The sequence below is a fragment of the Episyrphus balteatus genome, chromosome 3 (assembly GCF_945859705.1).
Source record: "Episyrphus balteatus chromosome 3, idEpiBalt1.1, whole genome shotgun sequence".
Lineage (NCBI taxonomy): Eukaryota > Metazoa > Arthropoda > Insecta > Diptera > Syrphidae > Episyrphus > Episyrphus balteatus.
The window spans coordinates 128,469,391-128,485,393 of record NC_079136.1 but is presented as its reverse complement, the minus strand read 5'-3'; the positions used below and the strand labels follow the sequence as shown (position 1 = coordinate 128,485,393).

The window sequence follows — 16,003 nt, the reverse complement described above, 5'->3', positions numbered from 1 at the left end:
TATACCTAATACATTGTAACACCATATACATGGATAGGGGTCGCTGCCTTCGTTTTTCAGTGCGAGTCCGGTTCCGCAGCTGTAAATAAACACGCTTGTTGATGACAGCCATCAAATGAAAATAAAATGGAGGCATGCACTCATCGAAAAACTTAAAGAATATAGAGCCTTCTATAAAAACTTCACGGAACTAACAGCCCTCTCGCATCAGCAGCGTACTAGGCTTTAAGAAAATTCACATAAAATAATTCATTTCGAGCCACCCTATATTTCTTTCCATTGCCATTTAATCCCCACTAAATGTTTCATTTCATCACTCACTCACTCTCAGTCTCAGTATCATTTCCATACAATTCCAGGAATACATTTGTTTTTCAATCATTGTGAATTGTTCACAATTAAAATTATTACAATTTTTCACTTCCTATCCTCTCGGTCAAGTCGTGTAACAATAAAAAGAAAAAAAATCGAAGAAAAAATCATACAATTTTCCATTTTAATTTATTCAAACAAATCAAATCTAAATCACTTAAAATAAGTTTGCAAATTCCATTTGCTCGAATCATAGTTGCAAATATGCCATTAATTAGATAATTTCATGGAAATTTTCTCATCATGAGCAATCTTCACCATTTTTATTAAAACTAAAAACAAAAAAAAAAATCAAATAAAGCAAAAAAAAGATCAAAACACAAGAAAAAAAGTCAAGACAATCAATTCTATTATCAACATTTTTTTGATTGCATATATTTCTAACAAAGAAAGTGAATTAACTCGAATCTTTCAACAGAATTTTATAATAAAAAAGGTAAGGGTTTTTTATTTCAAACAACTTTTTTCTACGCATCACTCATTTCTTTTCTACAGCTTTTCCGTGAAAAATCAATTCAATGGCGAACAATAATTATGGAAATCTTTTTTAATTTATTTTTAGTTTTAGTTTCCATAGAGAAAACGACGAACAGTTAAGGGCTTTGGTTGCATACAAAAAAAATCCTTGGGAAAACTACCTGCTTTCCTGGGTTTATCTTTGATTTTGTATAATTTTGCATCCACCCCTCGAATTCTGTTTGTTTAGGTTTTTTTTTGTCTGTCTTGTTCTTGTCTTGCGAGTTTTTAGTTTTTGTTTGGTTTGAACAGATGTTTTTTTAATCATTTTGTGAAGATCGGCAATTAGATTTGGTTGTTTTAGTTTTACCTTTTTTCTACTCCAGTTCCAGATTTCAACATAAAATGGATCTCGACGACAGATGGTGGGGCCCATTTGTTACTATTCAAACCCAATCACAGTCATCATCATTACACGATTACGCTATTCTGCTCTGCTCTGCGGTGTCGTGGCTTCTCATTATTTCCATCCCATATCGATGTAGCTAGCGATAGTCATAGTCATATTAATGTTGGTTGTGTCGGTTTCGGTTTTGCTAATTTAATATGCATTGCTCGTTCGTCTTGTTTAGTTTTGGATAGAGTAGGTACATAGGTATACACTCGAATTGTAGGTACCTCGTTGTTGTGACTTGACTTAGGTGCTTTGTCTTATTTTCAGATAAATGTATGTATATTTTTTTTTTCTTAAAAAAGTGAATGAACTTCATGAGTTTTGGGTGACAAAGTATAATATGGAACTTGTTTCAGGGTTGATTTCTATAAGAATCAAATAAAAAATCTTTATTTTGCACTGATGACCTACTTTTAGATGATTATTCAACATTTGGGCATTTCTTTGCAGATAAGCAAAAACAACAACAACAAAAAAAGAGAACGATATCAGTTTTTATTTTAAATCTAGGCATTAGGCAAATTATGTGAATCGGTGATTGTTAAAACAACATAAGTGACAAATTTTTTGAAACCACTTTTATAATAGTCTAAGAGCCAGGAGCAGATTTCTTGCGTGAGAGGTAACCGATTCATATGAATGTCAGAGGTAGCCTGCATTTATTTGGGCCGTTGTCGAGAAAAAGCGCATCAAAAGTACCATTTTTCTGAAAATCGATTTAGTGAGGGTAACCACTTAAAATTTATTGATAACCAACGCCACATACTCCATGATAACAAATATAACAATGGCAGACATTTTAAGTGTGGCCAAAGCCCCGGCAGACTGTCCCGAAAATGCGTTTTTTTTTTTGGCGTTTTTAGACTTTGGGGTAACCACCTAAAATTAATCGCATCCTGTAGCGGTGGACTCCCTGATAACAAAAATACCCATGGCAGACATTTTGAGTGTGGCCAAACCCTCGGCAGACGGTTTTGAAAATGCAGTTTTTCTGAAAATTGATTTATTTTACTTTTTCTCATAACTCGCGTATTATTGGACCTAGCAGAAAAAATGAGTGCAACCTACACGCCTAGGTTTTTTGTTACATCTATTGCAAATTACCCTGTACTATGTAGAACCTTTTTCCAATATAAAAAATTGCAAACTTTTTGAAGTTTTTTTCCTACAGATCGAAAACGGTCTGTCAAATCGAAAAACCGTTAATGTAATAAATGAAGGTAATAAAAAGATCTACAATTTTTAAAAAAGCTCAAATAAAAGAGATATGACGAAAATAAGAAAATCACCCTTTGACTTGCTTCAAAAAAACCACGCTAACTCTTAAACCGAAGGTTTAATCGAAAAAACTTATTTAAACTTATTCTGTAGGAAATTCAATTATCTTTAGGATTGCTATACAATTTTTTCTGCTAGGTCCAATAATACGCGAGTTATGAGAAAAAGTAAAATAAATCAATTTTCAGAAAAACTGCATTTTCAAAACCGTCTGCCGAGGGTTTGGCCACACTCAAAATGTCTGCCATGGGTATTTTTGTTATCAGGGAGTCCACCGCTACAGGATGCGATTAATTTTAGGTGGTTACCCCAAAGTCTAAAAACGCCAAAAAAAAACGCATTTTCGGGACAGTCTGCCGGGGCTTTGGCCACACTTAAAATGTCTGCCATTGTTATATTTGTTATCAGGGAGTATGTGGCGTTGGTTATCAATAAATTTTAAGTGGTTACCCTCACTAAATCGATTTTCAGAAAAATGGTACTTTTGATGCGCTTTTTCTCGACAACGGCCCAAATAAATGCAGGCTACCTCTGACATTCATATGAATCGGTTACCTCTCACGCAAAAAATCTGCTCCCGGCTCTCGGTCTATAACTGTTTTGCATTGCTTATGGGTAGAACTAGCGTTAAGAGCAAAACCAACATGATTTGATATTTGGATCATATAAAATTTCGAGGTTAAAATACGCATTGAGTGCTAAAACAACATATCTCTTCTGCCAATATTGAAATTGAGTGTTAAAACACCTTAAGTACTTCATATTAATTTGTTTTTTTTTTACATTCAACGCTGGAAAAACGAAGTAAGTAAACTGTTGTTTCTTACAGTTTTTCGATGATTTAGTGTCAGTCAGTTGTTCGCGGTCATTTGAATGGAATTGCATCTTTCAAAATGTTCTTGTTAATAAATTAAATTGGTACCAAATAAAAAAAATTATATCCTAGGAAAAAGTTTTACTATGAATTTTTCTTTGCATTTGGATTAAGAATGTAAGATATTGCAATATTAGTATTGGTAATGCATCTTGCAATGTGTGCAGGACAATATTGAATTTAATTTTTATTTTGAATATAGAATATGGTGCTCTGTTATTTTCACTGAGCCATTAACTTCGACATTTTGTTCTAGAGTTTTCAAGCTATTAATACCAGCAAAGAATTGAAAATGCAAACTAAAAAAAAAAATCGTAAATCTTGTCTTAAAGTTGGGTTCTATTGGTTTGATATTCAAGATCAAGGTCTTTAAACTCAGGGAAAATTACAAACCATCATATTTTTCACTTCAAATAAACATTAAAATTACATCAATGAGACAATCAATAAAAAGTGTTAAATGCAAAAATGCATTTTATACTATTTTGAAGTACCTACGTCACAAGGATAAAACTTTTGCACAATATTAGCAAGACTTAACTACATCAAAAAATAACAAATTCATTGCTGGCCGTCCACTTTCGAGTTTTTGTTTAATGTTCTTGTTTTTTTAATGTATGTATTAATAAAATTGCTGAATTATAATGGTCTTTTATTCATTTCCATTAAATTTGCTAATACTTTGGATGTAAAATGAGTGTCAAAACAACATTATTTCTAAGTAATTAAGTGGTTTTGACTCCCAACAAAACGTTGGGTGTTAAAACAACATATAATAAATATTTATTTTTTATTAAATCTTCTTTGATAAAGATATTTTTTTAAAACTTTTAGTTAGTTTCAACTCTCAACAAGGCCTCTAAACTGAATTTAAAGCTAAAATTGTCAATGCGCCGCGTCGTCAAAAATACAGAGTTTTTTGTCTCTCCTGAAAAAATATAAAAATGTTACTTATGTTGTTTTAACAATCACCGATTGATGTACAAGTACATATCGAGAGATTTGTGTCTAAAATTGTATGTCTTCTAAAGGATAACAAATCCTAATATTTGATATGAACTTAAGGTTATTTTAATTATATTCTTCAGGCATTTATTAAAATCTAACAGATGAACTCCACAATTTGTTATAAAAAAAAGTTTACCGTTAAGTGTCAGAGTTGCCATGTTGAAAATGCATTTTGGTAGCCATATCGAATTTAAATAAAAATTATACATACAAATTTAGGTACTGTTTTTGACACTGAACGCTTCTAAGGTTTCCGACGTTTTAATTTTTTTATTTTGTATGTTTTGGTATGTTTTTTTTTATTTAATATGTTAAAAGACAAAAGGAGACCAGGAGTGAAATCGGCTAACGCGTGTGTCGATAGTAAAAAACAATAAAATTTGCTCGTCGATTTTGGCTATCAATTATCGAATATCGCGTTAACCGATTTGATCCCAGACTATTAGGAGCTAAACCCGACAAAACTGTCGGTCGATAGTTTACGTTTTTGGCCGATAGTTTAGTTAGTTTTTATAACAATATTTTACAATATTATATTTTTAGCGAAAAGTCTTGACGTTTTCACAGTAAGCCGATCAACAGATTGACATTTTTGTATTGATTAATTAAAAATAAATTAATTTTAATCAAAATTAATGCAAGTAAAATAAGCTCTAAGTTACAGAAAATGTATTCTTTCTATAAAATTTATCCCATTCGCTCACCCTTTAAAATACTCATTATATCTTCTCTTCTTTAAGTATTTGCTTCAAAATAAGCAGTAGATTGTTGTGATTTTTTGAATAATCATACGAACCAATTATTTGAGAAAAATATGCAATAAGGCTGTTGTTTTGGGCTTTGAGAACAGAGTTAAATGATCATAGTTTACACTACATCTAAAATTCTGAAGTATTGTGTTAAAGGGTTTTGTTTTTTGTTATATGTATATGTACCACAAAAATCACTGCGAAAAAAACAAAATTTTTTGCATTGCAAAAATTCTAGCTTCCCCAATTTTAAAACATTTAAGTCTTTCCAACGATGTATAGGTGCAATATATGGTTTGGGTAAGAGACCCTGGGCTTTATAAACTCAGCACAGTTTAAAAAAAAAGTTTTGCTCAAATTCTAGATTTTGAGAGTGTAACAAAATTATTTTCAGTGCGAAAGGCTCTAGAAGTTCATATAATTCAGGTTGTGATTTGCCAAATCGCTTCAAATTTACTTTTATGAACTTGAGGAAATACTCATATTGGACAAAGATCATAAACCGTGTAGATTGTTAAATTATGTAAAGCTATTTTAAAAATAAAATATTTTAGAATCTTTTTATGGCGACTTTAAATATAGTGGACACTGAATATGATTAATTTTTAGACCAATTAAACTGTGCACCAACTAAAATTTTAATAAAACTTTATTATAAGCGAGTACGAAGTTCAACCTTCCAATTACAATTAATTAAGATTAACATTATTGTTTGCAATGTGTATAGTTTACTTAGGTTCATACACCTGCGCTCTTTTAAGCTGCCCCCAGCTCTTCCCAAGTTGGGCTGAGTTTTCTTCGACTTTTCTCGGTAATGAGATTCTCGGTGTTTTTAATCGCCTCCCTCCATGAGTGAGCGAGTTCCACTGCTCACTCAAATCAAGCTATTAAATAAGAATTAAATAGTTAAATAATAATGTACCTAACTAAAGAAAAGCAATTCATACAAAAGAACGCTAAAAATTATTTGTTTAGAAACGCATTGTTTATCTATACGGTTGAATGGCATGTTATAAATATTTAAAACCCGAAAGCCGGGTTGTTGACTTCCAACCCCAAAATGTTTGCAGACAATGAACAAAATATTTTGGTTATCTTATAAAATTTATCGGTCAGATAAGAAATGTCAAAGGATGTTTCAGAAAGCGTTTTTAATTTAAACAGTAGGTTTCGTCTTATCACGATAAAAAACAGTAACAAATAACCCAATATTTGTATACCTAGTGTCATTTTTGATCACAATGATTGCAAGAATATATAAATCAATCGCTTCCCGAGATACTCTTCGCTATCACGATACAATTTTTGTATAATGTATAAAGTTGAGCTTTTCAAAGGACACTTTAAACCGTAATCCTTCATATCTTTTAAAGAGTTAATTGGTGTACTGATTTAGCATTGTTACATTTTACATCAAAAAAATAATATTCTTCTGCTGATGTTATCATCCAATGAACCTTAACTCATGCAATCTATACAATATGCATACGAGTAGAATCGGCAATTACGTTGCAAAATTTTTCAACCAGAACGTTGAATTAACTCAACAACATTAAACCACTTGACACAATACAAAATAAGTATTATGCATAAATACTTGTTTTTTATAAAAATAAAAACAAAACATTGGATTAAACTTGTGTTTTTTTTTTTCTATAGAAAAGAGTAGAGAAAATATAAACAAAAAAAGGAAACCTTTCAGCTACAACAACACTTTTTCTATGAACTTTCTTAACTTTTATTTTTTTTAACAAACCACCCAACCCAGCCACCACTTGTTGTAAATTTAACTTTGTTTTCCATTCAAACCTGTTTCGTTAACCTTTCCTCCTTCTCTGGTTTATTGTTTTTGTTTTTTTTTTTTTTTGTTTAATTCAAGTAGAAAAGAGAAGAGTTCGTCATGCTATTGAATTTCTCATCATATAATGTGCAATTAATTTTATTATTTCTTTTTTTTTCTGTTCTTGTCATAAGCAAAATATGTGAACTTTAATTAGTTCAATGATTATAAACGAAATTTGAATTAAAAATCAAAAATATTGAAATGGTCCGTCCTACGCAGAAATATTTTTCCTTTCAATGAAAATATTTTCCCTTTCGTAGGTTTTTTTTTTTAACAAACTCTCAAGAGTCTCCTTATCAAAAATAGAAAGAAAAAAGAAAATTCTAGCCTCATGAATAATTAATTAACTGAAAGTTGATAGCAGTACATCACCTAAATGTATACCTTTTCACAAGTCAAGCCTTTGAGTGTTTTTCATTTTGACACTGGGTGAATCCACATAGTCAAAGGAAATAATTTTGCAAAATAAAAAAGAAAAAAAAAATGAAATTCTTTAATCAAATCAAAGAAACAGGCGATTCTGTACTGGAGCGTTGTAATTTAACCACTAAATTTGCATTTGAATATGTGCATCAATCTATCACAAGTGTTGCTTTTTCTCTATTTATTTTTTGCAGTTACAATGTCGTCTGCACCGTATAACTACAATTACATCTTTAAGTATATCATTATTGGTGATATGGGAGTTGGCAAGTCGTGTCTCCTTCATCAATTCACAGAGAAAAAGTGTAAGTTTTTTTTTTTTGTATTTTTCATTTTTTTATTTATATTTAAACAACTTTTTCTCTTTCATTTTATACAAACAAGTTATGGCCAATTGTCCACATACAATTGGAGTTGAATTTGGGACTCGAATTATAGAAGTCGATGATAAGAAAATTAAGCTACAAATTTGGGATACTGCTGGTCAGGAACGTTTTCGTGCAGTTACACGATCATATTATAGAGGAGCAGCTGGTGCTTTGATGGTTTATGACATCACAAGGAGGTATAAAAATTTTCTAAAATAAAATGAAAATCTATTAATTTTGTTGTTGTTTTTTTTAAGGTCAACTTATAATCATTTAAGCAGTTGGCTTACAGACACAAGAAATCTCACCAATCCAAGTACAGTAATATTTTTGATTGGCAATAAATCTGATTTAGAAAGCACCAGAGAGGTCACCTATGAGGAAGCTAAGGAATTTGCCGATGAAAATGGCTTAATGTTCCTTGAAGCTAGTGCTATGACGTAAGTTTCTTTTTATAACAAAAAAAAAAATAATAAGTCACTTGTTGTTTGTTCTACAAATATCTTTCGTATTTTCTGCGTCGGTGCTCATGTCGGAAGTGTTTGCATTTTATGAGTTCCAAAAACATTTAGCCAATTGCAATGCCAAACAAAATTTGTTGATGGTGACTTAAATTCAAATTTATGAGCGCCACAAACCTTGTCATCCTTCGACAAGTCTAGTCACCGTGAGATACAAAAATTAAGTTGAAGACTACCCATGTTTTAATGAAGCTTTAAGTGAGTTCCTTCCAATTAAGGCTAATCTAACGGAGGGCTCTTACTTAGGGTCAATGTCAGGTCAGGGCCATGACCACAGCCCTAGCATTAAAGACTATTATTTCACTAGATAGTTAACTGATATCTAAGGCTGCTTGAATATTAACAAAACTCAAATAATCGCTGCACAGCTGATCATACGACAAGTCATCATGAATAAAATATCAAAGAACAAGTCACAGGGATTAGTTCATGACAATTCCTAAAAGATTAACATTCAAATGAATTGAGTTCAAAATGAATTTCCTCTAATCAAAACTGTTGATGACTTCTTATGATGAGCTTAACATGATGAGTTGTCCCTTGAAGATATATGTTGTTATATGCTAGGTCGATCCGTCCAAAATAGCAAATGCTTTAGTATTGAATCCTTTGACAATTCATCCGTAGTAGCAAACCTTGACGTAGTTTTCATTCTGTCATTCTTATTATTCGAAATTCAGACACACGATTCCTCCGAATATACACCCTTCAATTTTCAAAGTCTCACAGTGTTTATAATGTACATGACAACAATACCTTTTGAGCGCGAGATGATTTAAAAAAATATAAAGAAATTCGAAAAAAATTAATTTTGATGCCTCAGAAACCCCCACCTGCCGTTATAATAAAAAAAAAAGTTAATTTTAATGTATTTGATTTTCAGTGGTCAAAATGTGGAAGAAGCTTTTCTAGAGACAGCACGTAAGATCTATCAAAACATTCAAGAAGGTCGTTTAGATCTAAATGCCTCCGAGTCAGGGGTACAACATCGACCATCACAGCCAGGACGAACATCGTTGACAAACGAGACACTCACCAATAAGGATCAATGCTCGTGTTAATTTTTAAGTTTAACAAAAAAAAATATAAAAACAAAACTCTAAAGTATAATAATTATGTAGTTCCGTAAAGTATAATTTTATTTTTTTTATTTTTCTTTATTATTATAACCAACTTTCCGTCTTTTGTGATTGAGTGCCGAGTGGAGGAACAATTTCCTCCACAAAATATCGCTGCTAAGTGAAGAAAACAAAAAATTTATTTCTCATTATTCTTACAAAAAATCTCTCTCTCTCTCTCTTAGACTATATTGGTCTACAAAATTGTGTCCAAGGCCAAAAAAAAAAAACTTTTTCTATCCCGTTTTAGGTATAATGTGCTCATTTTCTCCAAAAAAAATAAATTATACAAAAAAAAACAAGGAAAACTTCTTGATCTTATTATTTTATTTCTTTGTGTAAATATATATGTAAAAGAGAGAAACAAGTATATAAAATTATATATGTATTTAAAAAAAAAAAAAAATAATAATTAAACCTAAATGTTATGTTATAAAAAAAATTAATTAATTAATAAAATGATGCGTGGTATTCAAAATATATAAATAAAAAAAGAAATATTATATATGCAATAGAAACAAAATAATAAAATAAACGTAACGGTCATAAGAAGTATTTTATTATTTCTAAAAGAAATTGCACCAATTCTCTAGCAAATAAGAATTTCTGTAGTTAAATGAAATTATTTTTAGTTGACAAATTTTTTCTTTTCTTTATTTTTTTTTTCTTTTGAACACCAACTTTAAGAATAAAATTAGAACAAGTTTAAAAATAATTATTTTTGATTTCAAACTTCTTTTACATTGCAGCCAAATAGAATAGAGCCTTCGAGATTTCAGCAAGAAAAAGATGAGAATACGTCAAATTCCAACTTTAGAGCTTTTAAGGGCAATTATTTTTGGAATCACAAAGCGATCAAGGTTTCAAGAATAGTTTGCTAAAACCCCGAAGACATCACAGTTTCATACTCCTGGAAAAGCTCAATTCAAAAATATAAAAGCAATTTTGTACCCCTTAAAGATGAAGCAGTAGCTTGAAATGGAGCCGCTGTGTTTTTAAGTAAAAAATTAGGAACAAGATACACAACCCTGAACGAAACAACGGCATTGTTAACGAAGCAAATAAAGTTCGAAAAACCTCGGGTCATGGTAAATTTATTTTATAAAAAAAACTTGAAATTTCTAAGATTTATTTGAATATTTTTGAGGTACATAAGTGAAATTTAATTTTACTCATTCGCTATGCATTTTATTTTTTCTTAAGTATATCTAATTCAAGTAACAGTTTTTCTTTCTTTAACGCTAAAATTTCCTTTTGCAAATTATTAAGCTCATTTTGCTGTCGATTCAAATCTTTTTGTTCTAATAGAACTTCTTTTTGTAGTGTAATTAGCGACATTTGTTCAAATTCGTTATGTCTTGATTCAGAATTTAGTAAATTTTGAAAATTATTCGATGTCATGCAATTTGTCTTGCCACTCACTTCTTCTTCTTCAGCTACATTTGAATCCTCACTTGTAACCAGCTCCGCACAGAGCTCGGGCTCTACATACAAAATTTTTTTTATTAAAAATCGTTTTTTGAAAAATTACAAAAAACAAACCTAATAATTTTTTCGATTTCATCAAATTCAGCAATTGCCTTTCGTGAGTTTTCAATTTATACCCTGGTGCAATTCTTGTTTTCCATTTATCAAATTTTCCCTTAACACGTCCCTTCATATTGTCAATTTTCTTTCGAATCTGTAAACTATTCAAATTAATTCCATAAATAGTTTTGAGTTTTTCTTGAACATCTTGAAGTGCATCTTGTTTGATTTCTTTCATATGGGGCGCTTTGCTTTTATCAAATAAACAATCATGTGTTTTTATGATGTCAAAAAAATCTTTTTCTTTTAAACCGAAACCTAATTTGGTTGATGGTTTTTCTTCGAATATTGTATTATGGTGGTGATCATCTTCGGAAACAAAACTGTCAGTGTCTTTGGAATGTAATTGTTGTATCTGCTCGTTGTCAAAGTGAAGAGTTTCTTCCTCATTTGTTTCGGATTTTATTTCAAATCCTGGAATTATATTCGATGGTAGGATTTGTTGTTGTTTTGATGGTTCGTCTTCCTGAGACATTTCATCTTCCGCTTCATATTTCAAATATAAGCTGGAATCTGCTGATGCATCGCATTGCTCTGTATCTGAAGTTATTAAAAGAAAAAAAAAAAAAACTAAATGTACTTTGGTAACATCAATAAAAAGAAGGATTTAATTATGCAAACATTAGTTTGCATTGAACCTCTTACCAAAAAAGTAAACTAAGATTTAAATGCCTTCCACGATCTAAAATAAAATCAAAAAAATTGCATATATCCTACCCGTGACATGAACTTCGCAACACAAGAATTTATTTAACAAGGGAACAATCGAACAATTGGCTTTAACCGATTTTTCAACAAAGCTCCCTCACATTCGATAACTTTTTTTTTTGCAGTTTTTAGTATTCTACCTATAAGTTTCTAAATTTTTCTTTTTGTGTTATATTTAATAACAGCAATTCCGATTAAGGGGCATTAATTCCGGACCATCCATCAAGCTCTTCCCACAAAAACTAAATTGGGTTTATATTCGGCCATATCATGAAGGATTTCTTTGTCTTCTCTCTGTTTGAGGTAATCCTGGCATAACCAGGATTTTAGTATCGTTATCCAGTTGAAATACGAATCATTCGCCGATCAATCGTAGACCAAAGCGTTTTCCTCCAATATGGTCTAATACGCCTCCTTGTTCATTCTTTCAATGACTCGAGTCAAATCTCCCCCTCCAATGTAAGAGAAATAAACCCAGACCATTATGAACCGCCTTCATATTTTACAGTGGAAACCATACAGTCAGTTTGCATCTTTTGTTCAGAGCTGTTATGAACGAAAACTCTTCATTTTATGCTAATTACCTCGAACTTGGATCAGACTGTTAAAAGTCTTCTTTCTTCCAGTTTCTGAACAGCAACTTCCGTTTTGTATTTATGTATTTTTCTTCCTGTTCCCCCTGTTTAGTTGTCGTTCTAGGCCGTCCTGATCGTAGTTTATCCTCAAGAAGTCCGTTTTGAGTGTGCCGCTTAATGGCTTATTCAACGCAATATTTAGATATCTTCCCACTGCGATTTGCTTTATTTTATTAAAATGATGATTGCAAGATGTTTTTCAACTGTGGTTTCTGCAACTTTTCCCATTCAGAACAAGTTGTTTACTATTAAGCTAAAGAATTTCAAATAAATACTAATGATTTCAAAGCATGGCTTTTATATTCAAATCTTTTCAAAATCAGGTTTACATCTCTTTAAGTTTTGAAAGCCTATTTTATGCCATTTTTCATACTGGAATCGAAAAAAGTTAAACGTAAAAGTTGTAGATAGTGGATGTGTTCCTTTGGGCTCAACAAATTACTTTTTAGTACTTCTGAATCCATTCAGACATTTTTTCTATAGAAGGAATGAAGTTGAATGCATCCAGAATTACTTAGCAGTACATACTTAAGGCAAGCTAGTAAAAGTGTCTACAACTTTTACTCAAACCATTTTTGTATATAACCTCAAAAATATTGAAAAAATGCAAAAACACGATTTTTTATTTTTATCTTTTACAAAAATTGATGGATTTTAACAAAACATGGTTAAAAGTTACTTTGTTATGCGTTCTATCTATTTTTAATTTTTTTGAGCAAAAAGTAAATTTTTGGATTTTTGACGAATTTAATTTGAAAAAATAGCCTATTTTTCAATCAAAAAAGTTACCGAAAAAATTTTCATTTTTGAAAAGTTTTGAATGCAGTTATTTGGATTAAAACCTTTTATTTAAGATTGTTTAAAAACTACATTTTTGTTTTAGAAAATATTGAAAAAAAAAACGATTTTTAAAATCGATTTTTCCGTTAATGGCAGTAATATTGGCGAGAAATAATTTACCATAGAAACCAAATTATACTTTTTTAATGGCCTCTAACCTTTTTAGTTTTAATCTAGCATTAGCAAATAGCTCAAACGTGCAAAGTTTTTGAGATATTAAATTTTGAAGGTCCAAAACACTAGTTTTGTAATGCTTTGGCATGGTAATATCTCAAAAACGTGATGTGATCGAATTTTTCTGACTTCGGATTCGAGCTCAGCGCACAAAAAACCATCACAAAAATATACTTTCAGAAAAAATCGAATGCCTTGTTCGATTTCACTAGTCACAAAGTTTTTTTACCTAGGCTTTTCTAAAATTATTTTTTTTCCAAATGATTTTTGGAAATTCAAAAAAAGGGAGGTTAGTGTCTTTTTTTGCTGACAGTTTACAACCATGAAATTAGATAAAAACGATTAGGTAGAAATAAATACCACTCTATTAACGATACAGAAAACGAAACAGTTAAATTAGTTTATTCAACCAACCTGTTATAAACTTATTTGTCAGTGGATATTTTTTATAATCCATCAATTTCAGTAATTCTTCTTCAAAAGATTTAAATCTTGTCTCCAAATCACCCAAGTGAATTCGATCTCTCTTCAATTTGGCACGCATTTTCATATTTTCAAGTTTCTTTCTTATTTGTGAGCAATTTAAATTGATTCCATGAGCTTTTTCAATTTTCTCTTTAATTTCTTGCAGTGCTTTATACTTTATTGTATTATTTGTTGGAGTTTGGCTTTTATTGAATAAACAAGGATACAATTTTATAATCTCGAAAAAGTCCTCATACTTTATGGTAATTTTTGATAATTTCGATGATGGGTGGTTTTTCTCAACTTTATTATTCTCGCCATTAGGAGAGTTATAAGAACATTTTTCTTCCATTTTGGAAGAGGATTTTTATTTAGCCAAGTTGAATTGAAAATATGTTATTGTTATTACAACCATTTATTTTAAACACAATTTTTTTCGTAACAAAAATTTTGTTTTGAGGATATTCGATTAAACAATCAACATTCTTGAGTGTTCCCTCAGTCAAATTAGATTTTAGTTCCATTCACAATGATGAGTTCTTTCAATATTAGTACTCATATGCCGGGAGAAATATTGCCGTAGCTTTTATGGTGGCACACAAGTAGAAATTCGACGATTTTCAAGAGAAAACTTTAAAGTTTAAAGCCTAGTACGTAGCTGAAGTAAAAGCAAATATTTTTAAGTCTCCAGAGTCAACCATCGAGTCAAAATAATAAAAATAAACCTAGGTACAGATAACAATATTCTAGAAAAAACATCATTTTTTAAAATCAGCGGGACCTAATTATTGCTATAAAGCAAAGCCTAGTACGCAGATCGCGCTAAAATTTATCTTTCATACAAATTTCCTGCAAAGATAAATTTTAGCGAGGATTTTTAGCCAGGTAGTACGCAGTTCACGCGCTAAATTCAAATTCTCATCTACTACTTTTGCAGAAAGTCTCCACTCAATTTAGCTCGCGAAATAATGCTCATCGCATTTTTTCACAGATAAATTTAGACATTTTTGTGGTTGTTGTTGTTGCTGCAAGGAGTAAGAGGCAAAAAAAAACCTCGGAATATATAAAAGAAGAGGAATAAAACAAAATGAGAGCGTAAAAAAGGTATTCTGCAGGTAAAAAAAATATGTAATGTTATATTGAATGTAAGCTGGTATAAGTAAATGAAACTGTGATTCAGCCGTTATTTTTAAATTTAAATTTATCTTGGCTTTTAGCGAACGCGTGTAGAGATAAAAATTGTCGAGATAAAATTTAGTTTAGCGCGATCTGCGCACTGGGCTCAATTCACGACAAAATATGCCACTGAAACACACAAGAAAACCACAGGCTAGCCATCATTTCATAAGGTGTATATTAAAAGCAGAGATACCGAGAAGGGCATTTAGTTTAAGCCTAATTCGCTGCTGAAACGAAACGAAAAATTTTCAAGTCTCCAAAGTCGCCAACGAAAATGCCAACGAAAAAATATCACCTGTCAAAGTTAAAATAAAAAAAAATTCAAAATTAATTTAAAATCAAGAAAAATTAACAGAAAATAAATTTTAAAGCAAGAAATAAATGAATTAAAAGTGAAATAACCGTCAACACTGCTCTTGGAGTCAAGAAAAATGCATAGGACTGTAAAAAGTAAGTGACAAATGAGTGAAAACTCTCCAATTTTACCACCGATTTCAGAAGATAAATGCTGCTGATTCACGGATTAAATATTTGTTAAACTGGGATTAAGCTAATTCATTTTTTCAATAAATAAGCGGAAATTTTCGTATAAGTGCCTGGCTACACAGTGATTTTTCAATCGATTGAAAAATCACATGCGGTGGATACACACAGTTGTGCCCAATCACGTTTCACTTTTACATTTTCTAGGAACAAAAGTCAAAAAGAGGAAAAATTTATCAATGGAACTGTACTGCCCTCAGAAAATTCAGTTCCCTTCGTGAGCATCTTCCCCCTTCACTCCTCATCCCTCTTGCCTACAAACTCACTGCTTAGGCGATTGAAAAATCACCGTGTAGCCAGGCACTAATGAATTAATTCAACACCAAGTGTGAGATGATTTTTCCAAAAAAAAAAGCAATATACTCCTTGTGTTTCCTTCTTAATAAAATCCATTCACAATAAAAATTA

At 30.9% G+C, this 16,003-nt stretch overlaps 2 protein-coding genes across 3 annotated transcripts; one reads left to right on the top strand and one right to left on the bottom strand.

Annotated features, from left to right (window-relative positions):
* The first annotated feature begins 415 nt into the window (after window positions 1-415).
* On the top strand, window positions 416-9,443 carry LOC129913736 (ras-related protein Rab-14). The gene is made up of 5 exons (XM_055992555.1): window positions 416-808; window positions 7,652-7,762; window positions 7,842-8,022; window positions 8,083-8,265; window positions 9,230-9,443. The coding sequence occupies exons 2-5, from the start codon at window positions 7,657-7,659 to the stop codon at window positions 9,405-9,407; spliced, it is 648 nt and encodes a 215-aa protein (XP_055848530.1). The 5' UTR covers window positions 416-808; window positions 7,652-7,656; the 3' UTR covers window positions 9,408-9,443.
* Window positions 9,444-9,472: 29 nt separating this feature from the next.
* LOC129913729 (uncharacterized) lies at window positions 9,473-14,365 on the bottom strand. 2 transcript variants are annotated; one of them, XM_055992542.1, is made up of 4 exons: window positions 14,131-14,365; window positions 13,823-14,076; window positions 11,007-11,591; window positions 9,473-10,948 (listed from the first exon to the last, which is right to left on the bottom strand). In XM_055992542.1, the coding sequence occupies exons 1-4, from the start codon at window positions 14,223-14,225 to the stop codon at window positions 10,653-10,655; spliced, it is 1,230 nt and encodes a 409-aa protein (XP_055848517.1). In that variant the 5' UTR covers window positions 14,226-14,365; the 3' UTR covers window positions 9,473-10,652. The 2 variants fall into 2 exon arrangements, with proteins under 2 accessions (XP_055848517.1, XP_055848516.1); XM_055992541.1 differs by having other exon boundaries at window positions 13,823-14,365.
* Between the last annotated feature and the right edge of the window lie 1,638 nt (window positions 14,366-16,003).

What these genes read in the sequence shown, in the direction of transcription:
- LOC129913729 (XM_055992541.1), bottom strand. Translation starts at nt 14,225, where the DNA reads ATGGAAGAAAAATGTTCTTATAACTCTCCTAATGGCGAGAATAATAAA. An exon ending in GACAAATAAGTTTATAACAG is followed by an intron (nt 11,592 to 13,822) that starts GTTGGTTGAATA and finishes TAATAACTTCAG; the next exon opens with ATACAGAGCAATGCGATGCA. An exon ending in GAAATCGAAAAAATTATTAG is followed by an intron (nt 10,949 to 11,006) that starts GTTTGTTTTTTG and finishes TTTTGTATGTAG; the next exon opens with AGCCCGAGCTCTGTGCGGAG.
- LOC129913736 (XM_055992555.1), top strand. Translation starts at nt 7,657, where the DNA reads ATGTCGTCTGCACCGTATAACTACAATTACATCTTTAAGTATATCATT. An exon ending in TCAATTCACAGAGAAAAAGT is followed by an intron (nt 7,763 to 7,841) that starts GTAAGTTTTTTT and finishes TATACAAACAAG; the next exon opens with TTATGGCCAATTGTCCACAT. An exon ending in GTTTATGACATCACAAGGAG is followed by an intron (nt 8,023 to 8,082) that starts GTATAAAAATTT and finishes GTTTTTTTTAAG; the next exon opens with GTCAACTTATAATCATTTAA.